Raw genomic sequence first — 20,967 nt, 5'->3', positions numbered from 1 at the left:
GCTCTCCATAAAAATATATCCTGTCAAAATTATACAAATTGAAATATGAACATGGTGCATAACAAAACCTGGAAATATAAATAAAACTTGTTCTTTTCAGCAATAACAAATCAAATCATTCAGTTGTCTTTGATCTTATGTCATTTTATGAGAGCTGGACGCCTGGCATCTTTTTTTGTTAAGAAATTTGTTTGGTGTGAGGTTCTGTGTTGTGGAGATTGTCAGGATGGACTGTAGGTGCTCATCAGTGAGGCGACTCCTGTGTGCTGTTTTGTTAGTCTTCATGACTGAGAAGAGCTTCTCACACAGATATGTGGTACCAAACATGTACAAGGTTCGAGCTGCATGTAGAGCTGGAGCATTTTTGCGGGAATGGAGTGAATAAACTGTGCGGGCCCTGCAGTATCGTACTTTGCCTTCAGTGTGCCATTATAACATATAATATATATATATATATATAATATATATATATATATATATATATATATATATATATATATATATATATATATATATATATATATATATATATATATATATATATATATATATATATATATATATATATATAATATTGTTAAAGAGTAAGCAATAAACAACATAAAGGTTTTGTTCAGGTCAGTGTACATAAAAATGAAATTTCCAGTGCATGACACCCAAAGATGGTGTCGGCGGCCATTTATGGAGGAGGGGCCGGAAGTGGAGGGATGCTGGGAAGGAGCCGTGGTGCACGATGGGATTGATGATGTCAGGAGTAGTGGACGGAGGAAGGGCGGAAGTAGCGTATTGCAGGAAGTTGTAGGAGGAAGTCTCATGGCGGCGGTGCATCTTTTTTTCTGTAAGAAAAAGGAGAAAGGTTAGTACCCCACCACTCCCTGCTGGCGTATGTCTTCCCGAACGTATTAAGGTCCGTCCGTGGCCCCCTACTCGCGCGTGCGTGACACGATATATATATATATATATATATATAACTGCTCAAAAAAATTAAAGGAACACTTTGAAAACACATCAGATCTGAATGGGAAAAAGAAATCCTCCTGGATATCTATACTGATATAGACTGGGTAATGTGTTAGGAACGAAAGGATGCCACATCGTTTGATGGAAATGAAAATGATCAACCTACAGAGCCCTGAATTCAAAGACGCCCCAAAAATCAGAGTGAAAAATTATGTGGCAGGCTAGTCCATTTTGCCAAAATTTAATTGCAGCAATTCAAAATTGTACGCAGCACTTTGTATGGCCCCTGTGTTCTTGTATACATGCCTGACAACATCGGTGCATGCTTCTAATGAGATGACAGATGGTGTTGTGGGTGATCTCCTCCCAGATCTGGACCAGGGAATCACTGAGCTCCTGGACAGTCTGAGGTGCAACCTGGTGGCATTGGATGGACCAAAACATAATGTCCCAGAGGTGTTCTATTGGATTTAGGTCAGGAAAGTGTGGTGGCCAGTCAATGGTATCAATTCCTTCATCCTCCAGGAACTGCCTGCATACTCTCACCACATGAGGCCAGGAATTGTCGTGCACCAGGAGCCACTGTACCAGCATAGGGTCTGACAATGGGTCCAAGGATTTCATCCTGATACCTAATGGCAGCCAAGGTGCCTTTGTCAAGCCTGTAGCGGTCTGTGTGACTCTCCATGGATATGCCTCCCCAGACAATCATTAACCCACCACCAAACTGCTCATGCTGAATGATGTCACAGGCAGCATAATGTTCTCCATGGCTTCTCCAGACCCTTTCCCTTCTGTCACGTGCTCAGGGTGAACCTGCTCTCATCTGTAAAAAGCACAGGTGCATCTGCCAATTCTGGTATTCTATGGCGAATGCCAATCGAGCTGCATGCTGCTGGGCAGTGAGCTCAGGGCTCATTAGAGGACATGGGGCCCTTGGGTCACCCTCATGAAGTCTTTCTGGTTGTTTGGTCAGAGACATTCACACCAGTGGCCTGCTGGAGGTCATTTTGTAGGGCTCTGGCAGTGCTCATCCTGTTCCTCCTTGCCCAAAGGAGCAGATACTGGTCCTGCTGATGGGTTATGGACCTTCTATGGCCCTCTCCAGCTCTCCTGGAGTAACTGCTTGTCTCCTAGAATCTCCTCCATGCCCTTGAGACTGTGCAGGGAGACGCAGCAAACCTTCTGGCAATGACACGTATTGATGTGCCATCCTGGAGAAGTTGGACTACCTGTGCAACCTCTGTAGGGTCCAGGTATCGCCTCATGCTACCAGTAGTGACACTGACTGTAGCCAAATGCAAAACTAGTGAAGAAACAGTCAGAAAAGATGAGGAGGGAAAAATGTCAGTGGCCTCCACCTGTTAAACCATTCCTGTTTTGGGGTCATCTCATTGTTGCCCCTCTAGTGCATCTGTTGTTAATTTCATTAACACCACAGCAGCTGAAACTGATTAACAACCCCCTCTGCTACTTAACTGACCAGATTAATATCCCATAAGTTTCATTGACTTTATGCTATACTCTGATTAAAAGTGTTCCTTTAATTCTTTTGAGCAGTATATATATATATATATATATATATATATATATATATGTATGTATATATATATATATATATATATATATATATATATATATATATATATATATATATGACAGCAAAGTATCTAGCAACAACTACTGTATCAAATGTGATTGTCCCTACAGTCTACCATACTGCCTAAAACACAGAGTTTCTAATGTTATTGCATGCTGTGCCTAGCTGACATTGATGTTCGGTGCTTCACAAGACTAGTCTGTTAACATTGGTTGACTCAATAACTTAGCTGCCGAGGAACAGTAGTTGTAACTTATTACCTCAACATAGCAGTCATAAGTAGCTTTATGCTTTAGAATTTAGAGTGTGTGTAACCTTTTAAGGAAGGGAAAATCATTTTGTGAATGTATGATGCAAGTACTGTATTAAGCAACCGAAACACTCTCTGCTGTGAATGGTGAGAAAGAACAAAACACTGCCTATGTTTCAGAGTTCAGTGATGATGCAGGGGCAGGAGATAGTAAAGAAAGGATAGCAGCAGGTATTGTAAAAGTCTGAGGAGGATAAAGAGATACTCGGACAGATGAAAGCTATGTAAAGCTCCAAGCTTTGATAAGATCTTGATCGTTTTTTCTGCTATCTCCTCCAGCAATCCCCAAAACACACAGCATGTCTGAACAATCAAAGCTTAAGCTGCCTACACTCTACAAGATAACACTGTTAAGAACAGCAGTTTGTTGCTCCAGCACCTACATGAGTGTATTGAAAAGAGGAAGAGAAACCTGATTTATCCTTGGTTACCAAGACTGTGATATTTATCTGACCTTGATTTTAAGTTTGTCTGCATAAAACCAACCATGGACCATAAAACCAGAGGGTTATTTTCTCCAGAAATACTGTGGACTAGTGTTTTTCTTTTTCTCTTTACCCAGTTGTCAACTGTAATATTAATGGAATTATTTTATCAAAGGTTGTATATATAGATTGCATTAAAATTTGCTTTGTTTAGCTTTGTGTTCTACCTAAATTGTGTTTTCATGTATATAAATGGTGTAATTTAATTAATAATACTGAAAAGTCATTGGAATATTTAGTACCTGAAACTGTTCCGTTTTTGTAAAGGGTAAAGATTTATATTACACTAGCTTATATAAAGTGATACTGATGGTGATATTATGTATTCTAACCTTTGGCACCACCCAAAAAAAAATAGTTTTGAGCAAGAATAAAAATTTAACAGAAAAATGAGTGCAACTTGATTAAAAAAAAACCATTTTCACTAAGTTTTTTTTTTTTCCTGCATCATATTCCCCATAGTCCCACTGTGTTCATCAGGTGTGAAAAGACATCTAGGATTAAGTATTGTATGTGCTTCTAAGTGTTTTATTTGATTAGATTAGTTTATGCATATGAAATAATTGAAATTTGCTAGTGGATGATGCCTTCAAGGACCAGTCTCCCTGTACTCTGGAGTTTAGGAGTTATGGAACCTACACTGCATGGCTCCTCTGGTTTGAAGGAATAATCATGCTAAACCACAGAAAAAACAATACCCTGTACCTGAAAGTAATGTGGGTATACAAGATGGCAGTTGGTACTATCAAGATAAATAATGCTAATTGGAGTCCTCTGAAATTTTCAGTTCAGTTTCAAATATTCCAAATATAATATACATTAATATGCATTCAAGGTTCAAATAAGAATATGCCATACCAAAACGTTGTGTAATATCCTGTTTCTCTGGTTGTACTGTAATTAAAACCTAGCAAACTTGTGTAAGTGAATTGTACAGTTATGTTTGAGTTATCAAAATAGTTTACATCCTGCATCATTATTACCATTTATTTATGAAATTGTCAATCAAATATAGTCTTCCAGTTGAAATTCAGTGTTCCAGCACATATTCTCTTGGCACTTGAAATCACGTATTCCTAAAATTGTGGTTGGATTGAATGCATTTATTTTGAAAGATCCTTCTGTTACAAGTGTGGTTCTTTAAACAACAGTAAAATATTTTTTTAAATACATTTGACCCCGATTTAATATTATCACATTCAATAAAAAAGGGATTTTTTCTGTTTATAAATGCCGCTAAAAGTGACTCTGCTCCGATTTTTGCCTTACACCTGATATGAGTGTGTACACATACTATAACTATCCTCAATGTGTCGTTCTTGCACACCAAGAATTAAGACAATTTTTTCACACACATTCAACCTAATAGACTAATGCTGGTTTCTGTGTTACTTCACATCATTTCAGTGCCGGACATCTTTTGAATTTGTCAGCTTTTAAAGGCACAGAAGAGAAATAAAAAGGAGGAATTTTTTTTCTCACAATATCACAATCGAGTTGTGTTTGTCTGATCTGTCAATCTATCATTGCTGTTTCAAAGATGGTAAATGTGGTAAGGCACTTTTGAACTGATCATAATTACTCAGAAACCGACTTCCTTCCGAAAAGCGATCTGAGAAATGTGAGGGAACTAAAATCGCAGTTAATCGGACAGCCGTCATTTTTCACTCAAAAGCTCCTTGACTGCATTATTCGGCTCTACTTATTTATGCGAGTCCGCCTTTTCCAACATGATGATTATTATATCCAAATACTGTAGTGACCATAAATGTATTGAATTGTTATTGCTCCATAAAGGTTATTCAGTTATGCAAGATACAACAACATATAGTTTATATATAAAGTATACTCAGTATGTGTGTGTGTGTATATGTATATATATGTATATGTATGTATGTGTGTATATATATGTATTTAAGTTCCAGCAGGGCCTCATGGACTATGTAGTATTTATACACAGCCCTGCTGGATACCTTGGGGGCCACCGGGAGTCGCTGTAGGGGGGCTTTTGGGCTCCTGTGTGACCTATAACCTGGGAGTACATCACGGTCACGTGACAGGAAGGAACAACGTGCTCCCGGGTTGAAGAAAAGGACTGTTTACCCTGACCCGGAAGAAATAAGGAACTGTGGTCTGATTGGGCAGGAACACCTCCGGGTGAGGGTGTATAAAAGGACTATGGGCCAGTCCAGACACTGAGCTGAGCTGAGAGGTAGAGGGGCGAAGTGTCTGTTCGAGGAGGAGAGAAAATAGTGTTGTTAATTGAATATATGAGTAGTGTGGAGGGTTCTTTGTGCACGTTAGTGATAATTAATAAAGAGTATTGGACTTTTATCCAGTGTCCAGTGTGGTACCTGAGGGTTCAAGGGAGCACTAGCGCCCTCCTGCCACAAAATATATATATATATATATATATATATATATATATATATATATATATATATATATATATAATTTTTAATGTAGGTAGAGCATTTCGACCTGGTCATTTTAAAAGTAGCTTGCAAGCCGAAAAAGTGTGGGCACCCTGCCGTATATACTTTAGTATATATTGTAGTAGGAGTAAGAATAAATAGTTGAAATTAACAACAATTAATTTGTCTTCGACTGAAAATCAGGAAATTGTAAGATAAATATGCTACATTTAAATTGACTCATCAATAAGGTGTCACATGTTGCAATATATGAAAAAAGCTAATATTACTGACATCAAATATTGCTCTACTGTATTTCCACAAAAAGGAGATTTGAAGATGATGATGATTAAGCAATATTTTATAGGTTCATTCAACTCACAGAAGAATGATCTAGAATTCCTGGTGAGATCCAATACCAATGAAAATCACTTGACTCTTTTGTTTATATCTACTTAACAAAAAAAATCTTATTTGGTCAGCATGTGACTTTCTTCATATTTACAACATGAGGTGCAGCATATACTGTGCATTTTTTAATCCCATCCACAGAGACTCTCATTATTCCAAAAATGTTCAAAACATCTTCAAGAAATATCGAAATGTGTTTTTCTATTTAAAATCTAAAATTGAGTTTTTATGAAAACTGCTGTATAGTTTATTCATTTGGAAATATGGCGAAAGTTAAACTCTCATCACAGAATGCAGCCTCTGTTTTTTCATATTGAATTGCACACGTGAAAAACAAAACAACCTGCTAACTGAAGATTGTCAAGTAGAAATTAAATGTAATTTTATTACACTCTTAGTGTGTTGGTTTTTTTTAATACTGAATTATATTTGTAACATTTATACAATGAGATTTCCATTGAAATTAATTCATTAAACTGTTCTTTCCCATTTCCTTTTCTAGAGTATGTCATTCAGCGAATGCCTAAGGGTTCCTGGTTCTCCATCTTCTGCAACCATCTCCTACCATTCCCTGCACGCTACAAGCACATACCCTCACCCTCATCGGGAACATATCCAGTCATCTGCCCCTTCGCAGGAAGATCCCAAGAAGGACACTTCCCCACCCATCCATTCTTTCCAAGGTGCCACTTCTTACTTGGCAGCAGGAGACTGCAGCCCCACTTCTGTGTACATAGGAAGTAGTATTGTGAACCCTGTCATGGGAACAAGGGGTAGCCTAATACAGGTTCAACCCAGAGTCCCCCAAAATGTCAATTATGATAATGAACAGAAGGAAGAGGTACAAGAAAGTTCTGCTGGAGGATTTTTCCTCACAAGTGAAGAATTTGATGCAGGCAAGCTACTAGCCAGACAGGTGCCTGTCTTCACACTCACAAATACACAGCTTCAGGTGACAGAAGAGTTTATTGATGATGACCCTGCTGAAATATCCTTTTTCGGTGGTGGGTCAGAGGCATTTGATTACAGATATGATCGTGATCCAAACCATCAATCCTCTTTACCAGAACAGCATAAGGGCTTTGAGCAAAGTTGCCTAAATCAGGATGATAATACAAAAATGGGTGCTATCCAGGACAAACATTTCTATAATTCTAAGGTTCATAAGTTTGAAAAGTATTACACCAACAACTGTAAATTTTCATTTGAGGAAGGTTGTGATTTGAATGGCAATGCTACTTGTGATCTTTTCTCAATGACAGGTAAGAGAGTTTGCACTAGCCAGTCAGAAACTAGTTCTTTGATTAATAACCGTTCGCAGTGTAGCTCACTAGATAATATTCCACTCAGTGGGATAGGAGACTCTGTTTCTGTAAATCTTCCTCTTAATGGTACTTCTGATTCTGCTTCACTTAAGTTGCCTGGATCTAGCAACCAGTCAGAGGCTAGTTCTATGGTGAACTTTCCCACATACTCAGTGCGCTCAGAATCAAGCTCAGCCTTTCAGTTTAGTGACATTGTGGAACAGTTGGAGCAGTTGAGCTGTCCCCCAACTGCTACTGAGGGTTCCAGCTCAAGCAGTGGTAGTGATTCTGATTCGGAGTGGGGATCTGATATCGTACTTTCTCCTGAACATAACCTTTTCTACACCAATCCATTGGTGAGCATACCTAGTGATGATTTTGTCCTGGAATGCCACAGCCTCAAGACACTTGGGCAGAGGGACAATGAGGGACACACTCATATCAACATATAGAGCTTGTCCATGGACAGATTTTTTAATGCAAATATGCCACTTGTGTCATTAATCTGAATGACTACATTTAAACTTGTATGATTCCCCTTAAAGTCCAGTTTATCACATGCCTGCCCCATATTTGAAGGGCTTGTGTACTTTTGGACTGAATCAGAAGGAAGAAAAAAAAAGCACTTTTAGCTCTGCTATATTTTTACAGGCATTGTTGACAGCTTACCTTAAAATTTAATTGTAGTGCCAGATTTAATTTGTGTAGAAAATTTCACTGTGATTATGATTCTTATATATTAATGTGTACCATAATATGTCTACAGTAAGATAGAATAGAGGCATTTCTACATATCATGTAATGTGCCTTGTGATGGTGCTCACTATAAAATTCATGCATGAAATTCCACAGGTATGATTTATTTGATGTGTATAATTCCAGTAGAAGGCTAAAGGGACAGGGACATTTGTAATCAAAAGCTATAGTCTCTCCATTCTTCATATTTTGTCACAAACCTTTGCAGTTTTTGTAAAGCTCTGGTGAATTATATGTTTTAGATATATTAAAACATTTCTATTTTGTTTATGATTTTTTTTATACTTACCTCAACTTATGTTGCTTGTTTTATAATAGGAATTTACCATTGATGTGCACCAGGTTCTTCAGATTGCATCATTTTACATGCAGCAGAATTAATTAATAAAATTGTACTGGGTATTGTGTTTTGTGCTACATGTCCCTAGTGTTAATCACAATATTATTCTGGAATATATATATATAGTATATCTGTATTTGTTTTGATTTTTTTTAATAATGGTAAATTCAGTAATATAAAGCTGGTTTCTTCACACTAGTTAGATGATAACTAAACACAGTTTTTGTTGAATAGACATTCATTGTTGGAGTACTTTGTATACCTTAAATGAATACAAAGCCCAAGAAATAAGGAAAAAGTGGTTATGTGGTTTAAATATTCCCTGCTTTTTCTTTTGGTCTTTTTTTCCCCTCTTTATGCCATTATTATAAGTTGCCAAATGCTGGCAGTATTAATTTAGGTTTATGCTACACTTAAATGATATGGAAATTCAGGCTTTGTAGTGGGAAATTTCACTTGCACACCTTTCTAAGTACTAGATCAGCCAGATAGAGTATCTGTAGTTTCACTATGTTCACAGATCCATTAATTTTCATTGTTCAAGTGTTTTTATACAGATTGAACATTAAATCAAAAGCTTTTTTTCCAAAAGCATGCCCTTAACTACATGTGATAAGAATGAAATAATGTTAACTCTGTAAATTCCCTTCATTTATGAATACAGAATTTGCTCCCTCCTGTTTTCTTCATATGTCAGGTGAATGTATATAACCAGTACTGACTGTTTCTTGTCAGTTTTTCCTGCCTATGTAACATTTATTGATAGTTGGTCTCTTTTTCTTTATTAACCAAGGTATCAGAAAGGGAACAAGTTATCCGTCATTACCTCTGTGTAGAAAGTTATAAGGCACAAAAAGTAGTTTTGAGACATAATTTTAAACTATCCGTATCTCAGAATTGCTGACTGATTTAGTGTAATAAAAGGGTCCTTTAATCCTGTTGTTTATCTCCAGTATTCCTGAGGTGTGTACAGCATGTGAACTTAATTTAACTTTCAGATAAAAGTTACTGTCTTGCATCATAAGCACTAATTGTTTCTGTCCTGTATTATGTTTTATGCCAAGTTCATTGCCAAATCTTTTACTAAACAGAGTTAGCAGAGCTTTAGCAGCTAATGTTTAACTTATACATAACTGCCAAGAAAGGGTCAGTATTAAAAAACAGTAAAAATGTTCTAATGAATATCAGTAACACAAGCTGGTGGTTATGCACAAGTTGCTGTTTTTTTTTTTAAATTGACTTTATTCCTAATGTAGTGGAAATGAATTTCTGTACATTGCACAATGAGGCAAAAAGATGTATACTCTTGACTTTTTATTAATTGCATATTGTAAACACCAATGCTGGTTGTAAATTGAAAATCTTGTCTTGCACATAAATCTACAATAGAAAGTGACATTTCTCTTACCCAGTGAATGCACAAGGATAAAATTACAAAATATCTTCTCCTTGCAGAAAACGTCAGGAATATATGGAGAAAGATTGATGGTGATTTTTTATACAGCTTAGAAAATCATAATGGCAAAGGCACAGAAAGAGTAGCATAACTGAAAATTCTGTTGAGGGATCGTTGTAATCAAGTTTATGCTGTATATGACACACACATTAAATTATGCAATTACGTATTTGTGGCATTTTAATTCACTTATAAGGTATCATTTAACTGTAATTTGACTTTTTTGCTAGGCTTTCTGTTGAGTTTTGATTTTATGTATGATATTGCTTAGATTATTTGTGATTTTGAAGCTTTATTATTGTGGCTTCTCAATAAGATCAGATTTCCTTTGGAAGATTCATATTAGGTTTTCAGTAGGCTTAAAAGATGCTTGAATCTTCATCACTTCCCATGTTACTCTAATGTGATTGCATGCCTCATGGTTGTGAATGTCATTTTTGGAGGTTACTGATGCTTAATTTTCTTCATAGCAAAATGTCTGTATATTGTGGACTTTTTTGGGGGGAACTTTTGACTTATGAATTTTCCTTTTTATGTATATATGTATATGTACACAACATTGATGTATAATAATTTTGTATGAATTTACAGCATAAGTGTAATTAGATTATAATGTGTGTGCTGCTTTTTTGGCTCCCATAAAATGTCAGTTCCTATTTACTGGAGGAGCAGCAAGCTAGTTATTCAGAAATTCCTCCACTTTCTTTAATGATCGTAAATGCTGCTTTTTTTGGAGGTGTAATAATGTACATCTTCTTTCTGTTCTTATTGTCAGCATTGTATTTTTTACTTTAATACGAAATAAAGAAACCTGCTAGGCAAACATTAAGGTTCTTACAAATGATAAAAAAATTAAAACAGTTTCTCATTTTTCATTTTCTCAGTTTAATTTTATTTTAAAATTTTAAATGAGAATGCAGGATCATAGAAGTAGATTAGAAATGGAATATCTTGGCAAATATTATTTTAACACTAGTTTTTAGAAAATGACTGATGCTGATCACAGGCAGTAAATCAATGTAATGACCATTGATCCTTCCTGTAAAGTTAATGTTTAGTTGATTGGTGGGGTTGTTCCTCTGCCAATATTTTATGGTTAGAAAGGGCATGGTCTGTAGTGAGTGCATAATTTCCACCTTTTATAAGATGCTTACTGCCTGGCAGTTAGTGCAAAGGCATTTCCCTTCACAATACACTAAATGAAGTTGAATGTCTTAAACGTATATGTGTTTATTTGATTTATCAATTATTTGATTTCATCCCTAATATGCAATATTAATAATTAGTGTTTTATTTTCAGAGCTTTTAGATTTCCCAGTTGCACTCTATATAATTAAGTAATTTAAAAAAAAAAAAAAAGCTTTTGTAGCACCTACTCAAGCGTATGTGAGAGACACCGTTTTATTCCTTTGAAAGTTTTCTTAAACTAGTGAATGATTTCTGTTCATGGTTCAGATCTTGTCCTAAGGTCAATCTCATCTTCCTGTTTATTACACTGTAATGATTTCCACTAAGTTAAATAACTCTCTCTTTATATAATGCATTAACTAAGTCTAATGACTTGTGTTGTAAAGTATAAAAATAATTTCATCAAAGTATCACGCCTATTCCCTTAAACTAAAGCATTATATCCGACTGTCATATCTAAGTTTGTTGGTTAATAAATGTACTTCTAAAGCATTTCATCTTCTTTACTTTTAACTATTGTAACCTTTTAATGAGTTGTATTCTGATAATCTCAAATTAATGTGTGTTGAGACATTTAGATGTGGAGTGATGATAGCCTCTCTGTTAATTCTATTTGTGTAGCTTTTTAGGCCCTATGTCCTGTTTATATTCTTTAACTGTACAAGAAATTCTCTTTTCCGTGTACTATTTAAATTTTCTAGAAAATATTCTGTCAGGAGAGGGTATCTCAGATATTTTGGTAATCTTTTATACTTCTGGTCACTTTCCTTAAGCCTCTGTAAATCATTCATTGGGTAGGATTTGCACACTGTAGATAGGGTACTGTAGATAGTTTTGATTGTGGATGCAATTTCTACAAAGGTTTGTACACATCAGGGCAGTTCAGAAAGAAACAGGTTTGCTTCTTACTTGGTTATTGTTTTTTTGACAGTTCATTCGTTTTTTTTTTATCTTGTGTCCTGAATATTACAAAAAAAGGCGACTAAAATTGTGTTATGTAGTTAAGCAAAATGCTGCTATTTCCCAAAGGCATAAAGTGTTTGGTCACATTTTTGAAGCAGCGTTTTTTTTCTACCTTCCACAGACATTTAAAGGTAATTGTTTTGAACATAACCTGTTTTTTTGTAGATTACTATGATTAAACACTGTAAAGTAAAACAAAAAAAAAAAATAACTTGCAGACTTCACAAAGATCACATAGATTTCCTGGTCACTTTTCAAACTTCTTTTCATGCCAAAACTGATACACAAAACCTATAGCGAGATTTAAAGGTGAAGGTGGACAAAACAAGATGAAAACAAAGATTTATCCCCTGTGCAAAAAAGGTCCAAACACTTGAGAGGAACATAAAAAAAAAAATAAAAGCACATTGTGGAAAATTATTTTAAGGCTGCTCCATTATGTTTTAGTTGTACAAAAATGTGCGTTTTAAAACAAGTTACTCATCTTTAATTTTGCACGAGTCAGGCATTCTGTTTTATTTAAAAGTGCATCTGTGAGTCATGAATCTGGTCCAGCTAGGTAACTAGCTTTCACAATTTTGTCCTTTTTGGAAGAATCAGAGGTACAGGAATAAGCAGCTGTGATGTGATGAACTATACAACAGTTGTTGAATGGATAGTGGGTTGGCATCATGGTGATTAACTGTCTTTTGTCAGATTATCTTTTACTAAGTTAAATGTTTAATTCAACAAATGTTTCATACGTTTGGCCGGCACCCTATTAATTACCCAGTATCTGGGGAACCTTGATCCACTAAAAACAGCTTCTTAACTTGAAAAGTCATAAATTATACTTTTCCTTTTGTTTAAAGTGCCTCCCAAATGTCAGGATCAAAGCTACATTATTGAGTCAAGGCATGCTGTAATAGGAAAGGAGGTGCTGTGTACAGTAAGCAACAATTTGGCCTGCTGGTCCAACAAAAACGTTTTTAATTGTTTATAAAAATAACTTCATCACACATCTCAGGATTTTACAAATAGATTTTAATCTTGTGAACCAAAAGGCATACTGAAAACAGAGATTTTGTTTTGACTGTACCCCTTTCTAAGCATACCTATTCTAATATGTAGTTTTGATCTTTTGCTTTCTGACACCATTCCAATAAAGAAAAAGAGTGCATTTTAAAGAGAAAGTTGCCAGACAGCTTTCCCTTAGATCTGTAGAAATGTTTTTAACCTTAATATCTTTAATATCTCTTAACTGGGTAATATGTGGTAAATGTGATGTGTTTGATTACATTATAATCTAAATTGTAAGGTACTGACCAATGTTAAGAAAATTGTACTTTTGTGTGTAATTTACATTTATTAAAATAAAATAACCCTATTTTGTGACTTCAGAAACAGGTCTTTTATTTAGCTTCCTTTTTGAGATATCTGACTATTAAGAAAAATTGTGAATTTAAATCATTTAAGTGAATTTAAAAGCAGTTCATGTTTTTGCTCACTGTCAATAAAACTATGGTATTGATAATATTTTTGATTCCATTAATAGATTATAATGTGTATTAACAAGTGTGAGTATGTTATATTTTAATTTGTGTGGTATTTGGTTTCTTCCCTCATCCCCAGCATACTGGAAAACTGGAGTTACTTTGCACTTTAGGTACATAAAGGTATTTTGATTATTACAAATGTTTGCATTTTTTCATTGGTGGTTTTCTTCCCACAGGTGAGCTTTCCTTTAGCAAAATGGAAATACTATATTTTAAAAATACTTAAATGCTTATTCTAGTCTCCAAACAAGTTATAACCTTTATAACAAATTTCTTGAGGCTGTGGCATTACTGGTAGATATAGTAGCTAAACAGTTGTTGTTCCGTCTTGAATATGACCACATGTAGGAAAATAAGAAACATGTCACTATTTAATAATACACTTCACATGGATCTTTAAAACACAAACAGTAACATATTCGATACAAGTGCTAGTACTACTGTGCTTTTTAAAATTAATTTAAAGTTATCTTTCTGCTCTGTTGAAATTAATATTGTCCTAAGCAATGCATTTGTAACCTTCTTTCTAGGCTTTCAGTGACAAAGTTTAAAGATGCTTACCTTTTTGAATTTGCATATTATATGCAGCCCAGTTGCTGTGTGAAATGATATAGAGTTATAAATCTGCTTTCAGCAAAACTGAAATTTTATCATTGATAAAATTAAAAAATTGGTAACAATTTCAGATGATTTCATAAGTACTTTTAATATTTCACTGATCCGTAATGTTCACAAATTTCTCATAGACATTATGTAAATTAGTGGGTAAATTAATTTTGTTGGCATGCATTTTGTGTCACAGACTTAAGTGAGAATGCTATAGTTTGGGTGAATAGTTTGAATACATTTTAGAGAATTATTCTTGCAGCCATGCAACTATTGAGAATATTTAGACTCCTGCAAATATAGGGCAATATTTGATATGAAATGAAAAATGTCCGTTCCTTATAATGTAGACTAAATATTCTATTGAAAACCCAAGTTGCCATTTATTTAGTGTGTCTCATTTTGTTTCACTGATGCTTTTTAAAGAGCAATTTTATCTTATTTTAAGTCTGTGTATGATATATAACTGTATATATCATACATAATTTTATCATGTATTTTCATGCATTTATGTGAGCCTTTAATCACACATAAATACCAGAAGTGTATTATACATTCCCTAGAATTTTATTTCATTATTTTTTTCTTTCACCCTGCTTGTTTCTCATAAATTCAGTGTCTTATAAGATAAGATGATTGGCAGTTACTTTTCTGAGTTTTATGTCAGAGGAGTATTATTTGCTTTCTCTGGTTGAATTTGTATCCTTTCATATGCAGGATTTGAGTTTCAGCTTTCTTGCATTGTTTTTTTAAGTTCTATGCATGTAGCTATTTTTAGATTTTATTTGCTAGATGTACATCTACTATTGAAAGTATATTTGACAGTCATTTGTGAGACAAACCTGTGGGTAAAAATAACAGCTATTTGGAAAGACATATTGTTGCTGATGGACTTCAACCAAGCAATACCAAAACAAGGATCACTACAACTTTCATTACATCAAATTGAACATTCATTCCCATTAAGAAGCACAGAAGATTTCATCTTCAGATGAACTATTTAAATGACTGCCCTAATGAAGATACTCGTAAGTTTTAGCACTTAATCACCTAAGTTGCTGCTGTTTCTTTTTTAAATATTAATTAGGAAGTGCCTTGTGTTTATATTTAGTTACCTGGATTGCTTTTTGGAAACAAAAATAATTTTAAAAAGTCATTGTATAAAACAAATTCAGTGCATTTAGAAAGTATTCAGGCCCCTTCCACTTTGTTATATTTTACTATTGTAATCTTGCGCTAACATCATTTATATTCATTTTTTCCCCACATCAAGCAACACTTAATAGCCCAGAATGATATGAAACCAGGATTTTATCATTCTTGCCACTTTATTTAAAAATAAAAAAAAACTGAAATCTCCTATTGACACAAGTATGATTACAGTCAAGAGTCTTCTTGGGTATGATGTGACAAGCTTTACACACATGGATTTGGGAATTTTCTTTTTCATTCTTTGCAGATTCTATCAAGCTCTGTTAGGTTGACTGGAGGTCATCAGTGGACAGCTGTTTATAGGTCTCTCGAGAGATTGTTGATTTGGTTCAAGTCCGGGCTGTGGCCTGGCAACTCGGGGGCATTCCCAGAGTTGTCCCTAAGCCATTCCTGTATTGTCTTTGCTTTGTGGTTAGGATCTTTGTCCTATTGGAAGGTGAACTTTTGGCCCTGTCCGAGGTCCAGGGTGCTCTGGCGTAGGTTTTCATTAAGGATGTCTCTGCACTTTGTTCCATTCAGTTTTTCCTCAACCCTGACTGTTTTTCAGGTTCCTTCCCCTGAAAAACAATCCCATAGGAGGATGGTTCCACCATGATGATTCACTAATGGAATGGTATTGCACAGATGATGAGTGGTACATGGTTTCCTCAAGACATGTCTCTCTAATTTTGATTTCATCAGACCAAAGAATCTTGTTGCTCACAGTCTAAGTGTTTGTAGGTGCCTTTTTGCAAACTCCAGGTGGGCTTTCATGTGTCTTTTACTTAGGAGAGAGGTTTCTGTCTGCCTACTATCTTATAAAGCCTTAATTAGTGTAGTGTTGCAATGATGGTTGTCCTTCACCTCATAAGTTCTCAGGAGCTCATCCAGAATGATAATCAGGTTCTTGGTCACCTTTGTTACCATATCCCTTCTCCAATGATTGCCAGCTCCAGAAATTGTCATGGTTGTTCCAAATTTCTTCCATTTAATAATTATGAAGGTAACTGTGCTCTTGGGAACCTTCAGTGTTTTAAGTTTTTTTTTTTGTAGCCTTCCCCATATATCTGCCTTGACACAATCCTGTCTATGTTCTGCAGGCAATTCCTCAATCTAATGGTGTAATTTTTCCTCTGAAACACATTTTTAGCTGTAGGACCTTATGTAGATTGGTGTGTGCCTTTCCTAATCATATGCAATCAATTGAATCATCCACAGGTAGACTCTGAACAAAGCATAGGAGCATCACAATAATGATCAATAGAATGGGATACATTTGAGTCAGATTTCAAGTGTCATAGGAAAGGGTCTTGTGTCAATATGATATTTCGTGTGTTTGCCCTATCATGGACTGATGCCCTTTCTAGGATTTGCTCCTGCTTAATGTCCAATGGGATAGGCCACAGTTTCCTACATAAGTGGGTTATGAAAATTAATTGATGGCTGGATGGATACATTTGCTAAAATCTGTAAAAGCCTGTTTTCGCTATGTCGATCTGGGATATTATGTATTGCTTAACAAGGGAAAAAATGAGTTTCAATGATTTTAGCACAAGGCTGCAACATAGCAAAATGTCAAAAGAGTACTTTTTTAATCCACTTTATATATGTGGAAGGGGATTAGATAAAATAAAAATTAAAAAGAGGTGTTCAGTGGTTGTGCTTTTATAAAACATTACTTAAGTATTAGTGGGTTTTTTTTATTGTTTTTGTTTTTGTTTCGTATGAAGTGGTTTCATCCCTATCACAGGCACTGTCTCCATAGAGTTAATTTTCTTCCCATGTTTGCATGTGTTTTTCATCTGGTATTCCAGATGAATTTTCACATCCCAAGATAACTTTAAAATAATTGGTTATTCTAAATTAACTCTGAGTATGGGAGTGTGTGCAAGAGTGAGCTTAAAAATGGACTATTGTTCTATCCAGAATTCCTGACTGATGTTTCTGGGATGGTCTCTGATTGCACTATGACTCTAAACTGAAATAAATGGGTTTCAAAATTTTATGCTGTTATAAATAAAAAAAAATTAAATAAATGTGTGTGTGTTTATTATTATATATTATATTTGTATTAATATAAATATAATATATAATAACATTGATTTGGGGCATCTTCACATTAGGTAGAATAGCATTTATTTTTGTAGGAAAATGACATTCTACTTGAGTATGTATTTTAAATTCTCATTGATTAAGTTAGATTTTTTGTCTAATTTTTAAGACTTCTATCAATGTTTAGCATATACTGTACTTGGTGGTTCATTCCTTCTGTATATAATCTTCCTTAATGCCATTCCTAATATTTAAGTATGATTTTTATATGTGGACTTGTTATCAAAGTACCACAAACATATGTCAGTAATAATGACATGCAAACATTCATCTTGTTTTATAATTTATAATCAACCCCTGTTGAACATTAAAAGATACATACTGCATCATAACACTAAAAATAATGCAAGAATAAATTTCCTAGAAAAGGATTTAATGTATTGTGTGTAATAATTTATTATAATGTTAGCTCATATCACTTTAAAGGTATTTTATGCATTTTTTTAAGAATAGAAGCATTTGAACATGTTCTGGAGTCAGTGGCATGCATTTCATGTGGTTTATTAACTGTCAGGCTACCATTTGAGAATACCCACTCAAATAACAGATATTTTGGGTATTCTCAGACAGCTTCTCACCGTAGTGAAGCTGCATATTAAATCTGTCTGACTCCAACATGCAGTGTATGAGTGTCAAGGGTGGGCCCATCTAGCCGCAGTGTTTTGTGCATTGTCATGAACACATATTCTGACTTGTCTTTGACTCCCCACAGCAACAGTTAGCATCCAGGCAAGGCTGTCGCCTGCCTGTCTCACTGGGATATTTTGTGTTTGTTGTACCTGTATAATTGTCTTTATTTGTGTAGTGGCACATTACTTTGATATAATTCTTAGTTGTTACTACAGTCTAAAAGTTAAATGTTTGTAAAACTGTACTGACTTTGGCTAAATGACTTTTCAGCATTATTTATTTATTTATTTATTTATTTAAAACACTGTTGTTGACAGTACTTCTAGATACAATGCAACACCCTGGATCAAGATAATGTCAAAGGCATTCGGCAGGTCATTAACATATTGATTGGTAATGTCTCTTGTGCACAACCTCTGTGCAGTTTCTTCTGGCCATTAGTCTTTAGTATATTGATAATATAGTAGATTGCTACAGTCACACCTTGTAAAAGGCATAATTGTTTTGTAAATGCATTGTATAACGGTGCTACTTTTGTATTTCAGGAGAGTATTATACGATTTGCAGTGTAGCCAATCACCCTTTCACATGAACTGTTCACAAATCAAGCTTTTTAATCTTTGATTATTTATTTCTTTGTCCTCCTTAAACAATTGCATTATTGTTTTAATATGTGCTGTTAGTTAATACCACTGTTCGGTTTTTAAATAAGGCTGTATGAAACAGTTTGTTTGGGTCAATGATGAATCTAATCACACCTTGTAGTTGTCCAGAATCCCTGCAATAGCTTTAAAGTTCCCCATTCAAAAAGAATCCAGCTTAGTTTACACTTTAGGGTTTGTTAAAGAGTGTCGATTATGTAGCATGATGATGCAAATCCAGATGATAAAAATACTTTGTTCAGTTGTTGAGAATCCCTAATGTTGTAGACAGACACCTTCTATAGGTTTTTTGATAGTGCAAATTTGTCTGCACTTAAGTAGGGATTTGTGAGTTATTGTGTTGTGCATAATACGGTTTACCTTTTGTTTAAAAGGGTTATATAGTAGTGATATTTATTAATAAACAAGTTCTCGGGAACTTGGAAGCTAATAAGAAATGAAAATTGTTTTGTACCATCTGATACCAGTAAGGTTGAAATATAGATTACAGTATATTAAAAATTAGATTTAAGGGTCTATTAATTTCTAGGATATTATACATTAGTTCCTAATCTGCCTTATTTTCCCAATGGCATTTTTACTTGGTAAATTATAATTTAGTCATTTTTGCTATTACATCATGACTGATGTAACAGTCTGTTAGAACCAGGAAGTTCTTATGAAGTAAATAGTTTTTCTTCCAAATTCGTACCTTTAACTTTTGTATCATATATATGCAGCTTTATCTCATTCAGGTAACACTGTAGTGTTGAAAGGTGTATTTGTATTGTTATTTCACACTTCCATCTGAAATAGATTTTGTTTAAGTTCCTTGGGTTTAAAATACTGTATATTTTATATAGCACATAATGGGAATGCCACTGTGTTTAATGTTTTATTATGTCAAAAAGGGTGAAAACAACTAAGTATTCCCTCAGTGCATCTTTGTCACATAAGGTTACAGTTAAAACTCTATTTACTCTCAGTTTCTAAAATATATTATGTGGTGTTTTACATATAGTTGAAGTATCTGTAGCAAAACAAGAGTCAAGAGGGCTAACAGTGTTTTGAATGAGTACAAAAATAGAAGATCACAGTATGTTAAACAAATTCTTGAAGTTTTACTCACTCACTGAGTCCATTTGAAACAGATGTGAGCCAAATGATTACCATATTTTGGCAGGGATATCTTTAATTTTAAGATAAATATCTCAGTGTAGTGGAATTTACTATGACATGAATCCAAGAACTACATGGGTATCCACAGTCCTTGCATACTGGCCAAGTGAAATGTATGTTTTTGACATAATTGTCTTTTATGGAGCAAAGAAACTGGGTATGTGTCACTTTCATTTTTAGCAGATTGATGAAGGTCTAGATTTATTTAGGGAAGCAGTCCAGAACAGGAGAGCTGCAGTGCTGAAGCTGACCAGCAGCTGATTTATTAACACAAAAAGTATTTAGTCTTTTATCTTCTCAAACAAAAAATGTTTTTCCCTCCATATCGAGCCTAGCTTTTTGCCTACATGATGCGATTACAGTATATATGGTCAAATGTTATTATTAATGAGAGTTTCTGCTTGTGGCATTCATGAAAGCAAAAACTGCGATTGGTCTTTTTTTTGATGGGCTCAGATTATTCTCCCCTCCTCCCCCCGGGAATTCCAGTTGAGCAATTTTTGTGATTCTGCTAGAAGCCCGAAACGTGCATGCCAATATTATCTTTACTACAAAATCTTTGTTGAATTTTTATATTTGTGTGTTCGTGCTATTTTTTTTTTCCCTCCCTGAAGTCCATTTCTGGTAGATTTCCAGTGGGTGTTCAATCAAATCTCTTGTTTCTCCTGGCAGGGTTTTCGATGGACAGCCCCCAGCTATCACCCTTCACCCCGAAGAGCCCACTGAGCTTGTCACCTTCTATCCAGATGTCAACACTGAGCCTGCCAGGTCAGGCACCCTCACCCCTTCAAAGTCCCATTCTGAGTGAGGTGGGCAGTGCCAAGCTGGAGGAGGATGAGGAGGGCAGGAGGAAGGTATACTCTATTCTCCACATCCCAGTCCCCAG

General features: G+C 34.9%; 1 protein-coding gene across 4 annotated transcripts in view; it reads left to right on the top strand.

Moving 5' to 3' along the window:
• Positions 1-20,967, top strand: part of farp2 (FERM, RhoGEF and pleckstrin domain protein 2) — a 219,354-nt gene that overhangs the window by 103,193 nt on the left and 95,194 nt on the right. For all 4 annotated transcript variants that reach the window (XM_039766563.1, XM_039766557.1, XM_039766571.1 and 1 more), the window contains exons 13-14: positions 6,683-6,863; positions 20,754-20,935. In XM_039766563.1, coding sequence (XP_039622497.1) covers positions 6,683-6,863; positions 20,754-20,935 — 363 coding nt within the window. The remainder of the gene's footprint in view (positions 1-6,682; positions 6,864-20,753; positions 20,936-20,967) is intronic.

The sequence above is a fragment of the Polypterus senegalus genome, chromosome 1 (assembly GCF_016835505.1).
Source record: "Polypterus senegalus isolate Bchr_013 chromosome 1, ASM1683550v1, whole genome shotgun sequence".
NCBI lineage: Eukaryota > Metazoa > Chordata > Cladistia > Polypteriformes > Polypteridae > Polypterus > Polypterus senegalus.
This window is presented reverse-complemented; position numbering and strand designations above follow the sequence as displayed.